Source organism: Ceratotherium simum, chromosome 32, assembly GCF_057802395.1.
Source record: "Ceratotherium simum simum isolate JZ-2026a chromosome 32, ASM5780239v1, whole genome shotgun sequence".
NCBI lineage: Eukaryota > Metazoa > Chordata > Mammalia > Perissodactyla > Rhinocerotidae > Ceratotherium > Ceratotherium simum.
This window is the reverse complement of record NC_141931.1, coordinates 27,737,156-27,746,749: the sequence shown is the minus strand read 5'-3', so window position 1 is coordinate 27,746,749 and position 9,594 is coordinate 27,737,156. Positions and strand designations below refer to the sequence as shown.

At 38.3% G+C, this 9,594-nt stretch overlaps 1 protein-coding gene across 2 annotated transcripts in view; it reads left to right on the top strand.

The window, feature by feature from the left end:
- Positions 1-439: 439 nt before the first annotated feature.
- TASOR2 (transcription activation suppressor family member 2) overlaps positions 440-9,594 on the top strand; it is an 81,095-nt gene continuing 71,940 nt past the window's right edge. Inside the window, exon 1 of one of the 2 annotated variants that reach the window (XM_087420863.1) lies at positions 440-1,017. In XM_087420863.1, the coding sequence (XP_087276989.1) occupies positions 957-1,017 (61 nt within the window). In that variant the 5' untranslated portion in view covers positions 440-956. The remainder of the gene's footprint in view (positions 1,018-9,594) is intronic. The other variant, XM_087420864.1, reaches the window with a different exon arrangement.

The following is a 9,594-nucleotide window of genomic DNA, read 5'->3' as shown; positions in this document are numbered from 1 at the left end:
CATGCAAACAAATGCTACATGGATTTAACATTTATTAAATTACAAGGACGAGATTCAGTAAATGTCGCTTTTGGGAGAGACAAAACAAGCGGCAGCTTCGGAGTGAGACACGAGAGGCGGACACTCGACCACAGCGCGAGGAAAACCCCACAGCACGCGCACAATCGACAGGGCAGCGTCTCCCGCGTCTTCCGGTGCGTGCCTTCCGCATCCGGCGACGCGTCAGCACCGCGAGAGGCCCGGCCCCGCCCCACTCCACCCCACGCTGGGCCATCGCGCGCGCCTACTCCGTCCTCCAATCGCGGGGTGCCCTGCGGCATCGCGCCTGCGCAGAGGGGAGAGGTGAGTGCCGCGTGGACGCCGGCTGCAGCCCGCGCCTGCGCGTCGGCTTCCCCTCAGCGATTGGCTCCTGCCTCCTACGGGACCGCCACAGTTCAGTTTTCACTTTCTCTTTTTTTTTTCCCTTCTTCTCTTCCTGAGGCCCCGGGGTTTTACTTCCGGTTTCCAGCCCGCGTCACTGAGGCGACATGTTCCCTCAGGCCGCGGGGCGTCTCGGGGTCCCTTCTTTTCTCTGACCCTGTGAAGAAGGGACGACGCTTGTCTGAGGAGCGCGGCGGGGCCTGCGGGCTCGGAGCCTGGACGCCGGGCCCGCGTCCTTCGCGGGCGCCTCGGGGCCGCCCTCCGCGCGCGCTGGCACAAGGGCGGAGAGGAAGGACGGGCTGCGACGTGGAGCGTCCAGCGCGCCTCTGACGAGCTGTGGAAAGGGGCGGCGGAGCGCGCCCATTGGAAACCCGGGAGGAGGGGAGTCGCGGAAAACGGCGACTCGGGGCCCCGTAGCTGGGAAGGAGGCGGAGACGGCGGCTTCTTAACGGGGTCCGACAATCGCTCTGTCACATTTGGCCACGAGGGACCGAGAGAAAGGAAGCGCATGTCCGGGGGAGCGGACATCTGAAAGCATGGGGAAGAAATCGAACAGGAATCTCAGGTCCTCGGGGGCGGCGGCGGCGCGAAGGACAGGTAACACCTCCCGGGGCGGGCGCCTCGGTGTGTGGAGCCTTGTGACACCTGGACGGAAGGAGGGCAGGAGGCGAGGCCGGGTGCACGGCGTGGCTGCTGGGGCTCGGGTCGTGGCTGTTGGGGGCTTCGCTGTTGTAATCTTAAGAAATTATAAAATTGCGATTGATTTTGCATGCTTTTCTTGGATGATGAGTGACTAACGCGTCCTGGCCCGTTTGCCCTGCTCTGGGGTGACCGGGGTGGGAGAGCTCGGTGGTTTTCAGCATCATGTTGGCTTTGCCGCTTTTCACCTTCTTTGCTGCTTTTTTGAGAATGGCCACTTTTCACGCCGGTGGCCATTCTCAATTTTGCTAACTTATCGATCTTGACTCTTTTCGAGGAAGTTAGCATTTTACAAGCTCGTATAGGTCTTCCGAATTCGTTTTTCCCCTTTTTGAGGCAGACAGTCTAGAACGGCTTAGGCATTGCCTTTGAGTTGCCCGTCAGAGGACAGCTTCATCTTCGTGGACGTTGTAAGAAATACTTAGTTGAAGTCTTGCCCATTTGGTTTGGACTGGCTAGTGAATAATTGTCTAAGGGTTCTTCGTGAATCTGCACCTCAAGTTTCTTTCTGGGGGGACTTCATGGCAGTGCGTGACCTTTCCTTTTTTAAGTAAGTGTAAAAGGAAGAGGTCTGTGCATTGGGAGGGTCATTTAGCAGGAAACCTCACTAGTGCGTAAGGAGGGTGGTAATAGGTCGGTCCATGGGAGCCAGCAGTTTGTCTGAAGGTGGCACCAGGCAGCGTTGTGTGGGAGAACCTGGCAGATTAACCTCAAAATTTGAGGGAGATAACTTTGAAAATCCTCAGGTTTCATTTAATCACCACCTGTTTGAAATCCAAAAATTTACATAACACCTGTCTTAGCCTTCTTTGTTCTCCCTGTAAGGTGAAGTTAGGATGATGAAGTTGATGAAAATATATTCTAAATGTAAGTGTTGTACAAGTGTATGGTGTTACTGTAGTAGCGTTAGTGATCTAAGGGCCCACGGTGTTCCCTTGAAAGAACATTAGCAGATGAATGGGCTGTGTGAGTGATGTTTAATATTATAGGGTCTGAGATTGGTAGTAAGTCTAGTCAGCAGGTTCATAACAAAGCAGAGATTCCTTAATAGTATAAGAATACTCTTCTGTCGAAAACTACCTTAAAGAATTGGATACCTCTATATCATATGTTCAGTACGTCAGTAAATAACTAACCCAGACTGGAGAAAAGTAAAAAGTGACAAAGTGTCTGTCACAACTGACTTAAGAAAAACAAAGAATGGTATTTGAAATCTTGTGTTTTCAGGACATTTGCCCAAATGTAACCAGTTCTCTTTAAAAAGAGCTGTATCATGAGCATCTCCTGTAATCCAAACATACTTGCTTAAATAAAAATCCACCAAGTGCCTAAAAACTTGCCTGAGACATAGTGTTTGTTAAATAAATGCAGTATGATATCTATTTAGTATAATTAAATAGATATAGCATCTATTTATCAAATGAGTCTTTCATTCCTCTTCTGATGGACATTTAAGTTATTTTCAAGTTTTCCCCTGTAACTAACAATGCTGTGTGATTATCTTTTTTGCTATTATTAAACAATGCTTCATGTGCTCATGATAGTATTTCTAGAATCGATTCCTTATGAGAATGCTGCATAATAATGCTGTTAAATGGCCCTCAAGTGATTGTACCCTTTTATATTCACTCTCTCAAAGGTGTGTTTTTATTTCCCTGCTAGCCAGCACTGGATGGTAACAGTATTTCTTTAATATTTTACTAATTTTCTAATAATTGAAAATAACATTTCATTTTAATTTTTACCTTCCTTGGGTAATAAAAAAGTTAAATGTTTTTGGCCGGGTCATATCCTTTGCTTGTTTTTTTTTTTGTTTTTTTTTTAACTGGGTTCTGAACTCCCTTCTTTGATCCCGTTAGCTATTACCACACTGTTTTAATTATTGTAGCTTTATAATGTATTTTGGTACTTTCTTTTGAAAAAAGCTTTGGGCTCTTCTTTTGCATTTTTCTTCCAGATGGAATTTAGAACCATCTTTTCAAGTGCTGTAGAAAATCTTGTTGGGATATTGTTTGTGATTGCATTGAATTTATAGATTAATTTGAGAAGAGACATTCTTTTGAGTTTTTCCTTCTAGGAGAATAGGTATGTCTCTTTGTTTCTTCTATTAATATTTTTATTGTGAAATATACCATTTATATGTACTGTGAAAAAAAAATTTGTATCTGTGTACCCAGCTTAATAGAACATTGCAAATACCTTAGAAGCCTTTGGTGTGTGCCTCTCCCCAGAAGCAGAGTATCCCCACCCCCAGCACCATGGTCATCTTGAATTTTGTGTTAATTATTCCCTTGCCTTTCTTTACAGTTTTATCACCTATATTTGTATCCTTAACCAGTGTATTGTTTATTTTCACCTGTTTTGAACTTTATTTAAATAGAATCATACTGTATGTCCTGTGAATTAACTTTTTTTAAACATTATGTTTCTGAGATTCATCTGTGTAGAAGCATGTGCTTATAATTTAGCAATTCAGAAACTTTTTTGTTGTTGTTGAAGTATAATTGACATACAATATTATGTTAGTTTCAGGTGTACAACATAGTGATTCGACATCTATGTGCGTTACGAAATGATCACCGCGATGAGTCTAGTAACAGAAACTTTGGTCTCAGGACTCCTTTACACTTTTAAAGATTTTATTTATTTTATTTTTTCCCCCCAAAGCCCCAGTAGATAGTTGTATGTCATAGCTGCACATCCTTCTAGTTGCTATATGTGGGACTCGGCCTCAGGATGGACGGAGAAGTGGTGCCTCAATGCGCACCCGGGATCCGAACCCGGGCCACCAGCATTGCAGCGCGCGCACTTAACCACCAAGCCACAGGGCCGGCCCTCCTTTACACTTTTAAAAACATTGAGCTGGGTGCCGGCCCAGTGGTGTAGCAGTTAAGTTCTCGCGTTCCACTTTGGTGGCCCTGGATTTGCAGGTTCGGATCCCAGGCGCAGACCCACGCACCATTTATCAAGCCATGCTGTGGTGGCATCCCTTATAAAGTAGAGGAAGATGGGCACAGATGTTAGCCCAGGGCCAATCTTCCTCAGCAAAAAGAGGAGGACTGCCATCGGATATTAGCTCAGGGCTAATCTTCCTCACAAAAAAAGAAACAACTATTGAGGATCCCAAAGATCTTTTGTTTACGTGGATTATATCATATTAGATATTAAAACTGAAAAAATTTTAAATATGTTAGATATGGCATCTATTGGTATATTTGTATATGCCAGTAAATATATTTTGGTATTGGTACCTCTACCAATAATAATAATAATAAACCTATTACATCTTAACATAAATAATATTTTTAATGAAAAATAACTATTTTCCAAAACAAAAGAAATTAGTGACAAGAGTGGCATTGTTTTACATTTTTGCAAATATCTTTAATGACTAGGGCCTCGTATCTGCTTCTGCATTCAATCTGTTGCAATATATTGTTTTGGTTGAAGTATATGAAGAAAATCTGGCCTCACTTAGCTGTGTATTTAGAAAAGGGAGGAATATTTTAATAACCTTTTAAAATAGTTATATTTTTCTTCAATACTGTTCAAAACCTAATGGTTTCTTAAAAGTTAGCTGCAGTGTAGAATTTGAAACCATATCAATGAACTTCTCAAACTCTGTGACATTAAAACTCGTTGGATTATCTTGCGTTTTGAAGGGATCTTTCACCCATGCATTGGTCATGTAGATGTTAGTTCACTGAATTATGTAGATCTCCCAAAAGATGACACATTTCATTATATAATATCAAAAAATTACGTATATTAGCATCATCACCACTTTGAGAACCACCGCTGTAAATCATTCATTTTCACCGAAATACAATGGTTTACTGCAAGAATACATTACATATTTATCCATGTTATTCTTTATGAATATATTGGTTATTTTCAATGTTCAGCTATTATAATTAGTGCTGCCATAAACGTTCTTGTTCATCTCCAAGTGCATATATACAGTACTTTTGCTCGGGCATATTAGTAGTGGAATTGGTGGATCCATTGGGAGGGTATGTACATGTTCAATTTCATTAGATAATATCTAACTTTTCCCAGATGGTGGTTCTGACTTATACTCCACCGATTGTGAATGAAACCTCTTTGCTCCCCATTCTCTCCACATATGGCATTGTCCAACTTTTTAATTTCTTTCGGTCTGGTGGAAGTAAAGTGATATATTATTGTGATTTTAAACTGCATTACTCTGATTACTTAAAAGAAATTGAGGGTCTGTTTTCTTCTGTGTAATGTTTCCTTATGTTCTCCCCATTTTTTCTATTGGGTGCTTGTTTTCTCATTAATTTGTACGATTTTTTAAAAACATGTTATATATACAAGTTGACAGACTCTTTCTGTTGCTAAAAAAAGTTACTAGAATCATTTATTTAAACAATTAAGAAATATGTAAAGGCATACATTGAAAAGAATCTTTCTTCCCTGTACCTATCCAACTCATTCCTCAGTATATTTTTTTTTATTCCTCCTTCTTACTCTAATTTCTGCTATGCTACATTTTCTTCTCCACTTGCCAGTATATCCTGGAAATCCTCACAAATCAGTGTGTAGGCAGCATGCTCATTCTACAGCATAGGAAAACAGTTTTCCATTGTGTGGCTGTACCAGTTTATTTAACTAGTCTATAGTAGATAGACTGACTATTTGATTGTTTCTAGTCTTTTGCTGTTAAAAACAGTGGTGCATGGAGTAACTTTGTAGAGTTGTCATTTTATATGTCAGCAGGTATTTTTGTATTATTAATTTCCAGAACTGTGATTACTGGGTCAAAAGATAAATGCTTTTGAAATTTTGATAAATATTGCTAAACTGCTTTTCTTTGGGATTTTGCACTCTTACCTGCAGTATACTGAAGTAACCGTTTTCCTAAAGCCTCCCCTCTCAAAATATATTGCTAAACTTGTAGATTTTGATAGCCTGATAAGTGAAAAGTGTATGAGTTTATTTAAATATACATTTTATGATGACTGAGTTTGAGCGTCTTTTTGTATGTTTAAAAGACTTCCCCCGCTTTTTCTTTTCTTTTCTTTTGATGATTTTTTTTTTTTTTTTTTTTGGTGAGGAAGATTAGCCCTGAGCTAACATCTGTTGCCAATCCTCCTCTTTTTGCTGAGAAAGATTGGCCCTGGGCTAACATCCACGCCTATCTTCCTCTACTTTATATGTGGGAAGTGTGCCACAGCATGGCTTGATCAGCAGTGCATAGGTCCGCACCCGGGTTCTAAACTGGCGAACCCTGGGCTGGAGCGCGAGAACCCAACCACTATGCCAGCAGGCCATCCCCCCCGCCTTTTTCTTTGTACTGACTGTACATATCCCTTGTCAATTTTTCTATTTTTTATTGGGTTATTGGACTGTTGAGTTGTTGGACTTCTTAACATACTCTGGGTACTGAATCTTTTGATAGTTAAATGGGTTGCAAATACCTTTTCTCTATCTTTGTGGTGTTTTTGATGAGCAGAAGTTCTTAATTTTTAAAGATTTTCATTTCATGTCTATATACTTGGAATTGTTTTGTGTAGTTTGGAGTATAGATATAATTTAACTTTATTCTCATGTGGATAACCAGTTGTAGAATTTACCATTGAATCCACTTGGGTCTGAAGTTTTGTTGGTAGCAGATTTTTAACTGGTGATAACAGGATTACTCAGGTTTTTTAAAAAAATTATGCCAGTTTTGGTAAGTTAGATTTTTCTAGGACTTTGTCTATTTTGTCTCAATTTTTAGTATTTATTGGCACAGAGTTGTTGAAAGTGTCCTTTTACTATCTTTAATTCTGAAGCATGTATAATTGTCTCCTTTTTTCATTTCTGATATTGAAATTTTTTTTTTTAATTTTTTGTTTATTGCAGTAACATTGGTTTATAACATTGTAAAAATTTCAGGTGTACATCATTATACTTCTATTTCTGCATAGATTACATCATGTTCACCCCCAAAATACTAATTACAACCCATCACCACACACATGTACCGAATTATCCCTTTCACCCTCCTCCCTCCCCTCTTCCCCTCTGGTAACCACCAATCCAATCTCTGTCCCTATGTGTTTGTTTATTGTTGTTTGATATTGAATATTTCTGTTCTTGTTTCCCCCTCACCCTTTCTGTTAGTTTATCTTGCCTGTAGTTTATCAGTTGTTAGTCTTTTCAGTGAATCCTTTTGTGATTATTTCTATCAATTATTTCTTTTTGTGTTTATTTTTTTTCTCATTTACTAAACTATTTTGCGATAGCTGTAGATTCATATGTACTTGTATGTTTTAGATCTGTCTCTTTTAGAGATCATCTGTTGGAATTTTTTAATGCAATTTTAAACTTTTAGCTGGGCCATATAGCCTATTTATATTTACTTCAATTGCTCTTATTTTATGCTTTCTGTTTGTCCTGGCTGTTCTATATTTCTTTGCTCTCCTTTTTTGTTATTTTTAAAAATATTGATTTAATATCTTTTATCATCCCACTTTTCCCATATTCTAGTTTGAAATTGTATACTTTTTTCTTTTTAAGTTATCCTAGAGATATCATGCATCTTTGACTTTTCAAAATCTAAAAATAACCAATATCTTTACCTTCCCCTTAGACAATACAAGAAGTTTAACTTCATTCAACCTCTTCGTGACTTATGTTATCTTGTATTTTAATTGTTTTTTTAAAATTCTCACCTGACAGAAGGGGACCTGTTTATAATTATTTTTTGTGTTTTACAGTCAGTGCTTGTTTACATTTCCCACATTATTACTACTTTCCCTATTATTCATTGCTTCTTTTATCTTTTAGACCATCCATCCAAGGGCTTTTTTTTTTTTTTTTTCCTGCTTAAAGTATATCCTTTGGAATAGCTTTTATTGAAGGTCTGTTGATGATGAACTTTCTCAGTTTTTGTTCACCTGAAAATGTCTTTGTGTCACTGTCATTTATTTGCTGAATATAGCAGTTTAGTTTGGCAATTGTTTTCTTTTAGCACATTGAAGATATCATTCCTCTGTCTTTTGGTTTCCATTATTGCTATTGAGATGTCAGCTGTCAGTCTCTTGAGTCCTGTTTCTCTGTCTGCTTTAATATTTTTCTCTGCATCTTTAGTTTTCTGTTGTTTCAATGTAATGTATCTTTATCTTGCTTGCAGTTGTTTGTCTTCTTAAATCTGTAAATTAGAGGTGTTTTGAAATATGTTTGTTGGCTATTCATAATTCTTGAACTGCAAATTACCATTTTTATATTCTATTGATCTATCTAAGTGTATAAATAAATCTTTTATAACCTAAATAGTAAATATTTCCTCTGGTCTTTTGCTTTTCTTTTCACTTTGTTTCCCACAAACTTCCCCAACAGAATGCATTGCCAAACTTGTGGATTTTTGATAATCTGTTAAGTGAAAAGTAAAACTTGAATAAAACTCTGGAACTGGTCTTTTGGGAGAAGGAGTAGGACTATGACTGCTCTTTCAGTTTTTTCATCATAATTGGTTTATTCATATGTTTCTTCCATTTAGACCAATGTTGGTAAATTATATTTTTATATTTTTCAAATTTATTGGTATAAATTGTGTATGAGAATTTATAGTTTTAGAAACCTTTTTCCTATATTTGTGGTTATATTATCCTTTTTGTCCCTGATGTTTAATTTTTTTTTTTCTGTATTATATTTGCTAAAAGATTGTTCTATTCCAAAACAACCAGCTTTTTCTTCTATTGATTGGCTCAATTGGCCTTTTGATTTTGTTTTTAAATTTGGCTTCTCTTGTTTTAATTACTACTTTTATCATAAGAAATGTGTCTGAGCATACTTTTTGTTTTTCCTTAATAAGATTTTAATAACACTTAATTGGAGAAATAAATCCCTTGCTAATGTTCTGTGTAAAGACTCCCTACCCTCCTTGGCATGGTGGAATAGACCCTGTTTAGAACCTTTGGGTACACCTGCTCCCTCATTAGGAGAAAGAATATTCGAGACCCCAACTCCTGAGGCCTAATTTGACCAGTTGAAGCACCTGCTTCACCCTGTGGTTATCCCTGCTTCTCTGTGAGCCGCCTTTATTGAAGGCCTGTTCTTTGCCCTGGGAATCTGGGATGGGATATATCTAGGGATAGTGGCAATAAAAAAATTATCTTTGTTATGCCATGCATTAGGCATCACTTTCTCTTTTTTCGTATGTAATAATCAAAAGAATGCAAAGTAGGTCTTAAAGTGTAATTGTCCCTGATAGAAATTTATTCTTAGAATTTTCTTGTAAGAAGGACAAAACTACTTAACAATATCCTTGTAATAAATATAGTAATGAGTTCAATGCAGCCATTTCATTGCAGGCTGATAGTTTAATGCTAATGCATAAATTAGTAAACTCAGTTTGTTGAGGAGCCAGAACATAGGTCAGTTACTTTATAGGGATGTCTGAAAATGTCACCATATAAACTTTGAAATGATTCTAATTAAAAGTGCATAGTCTTGAATATGGAA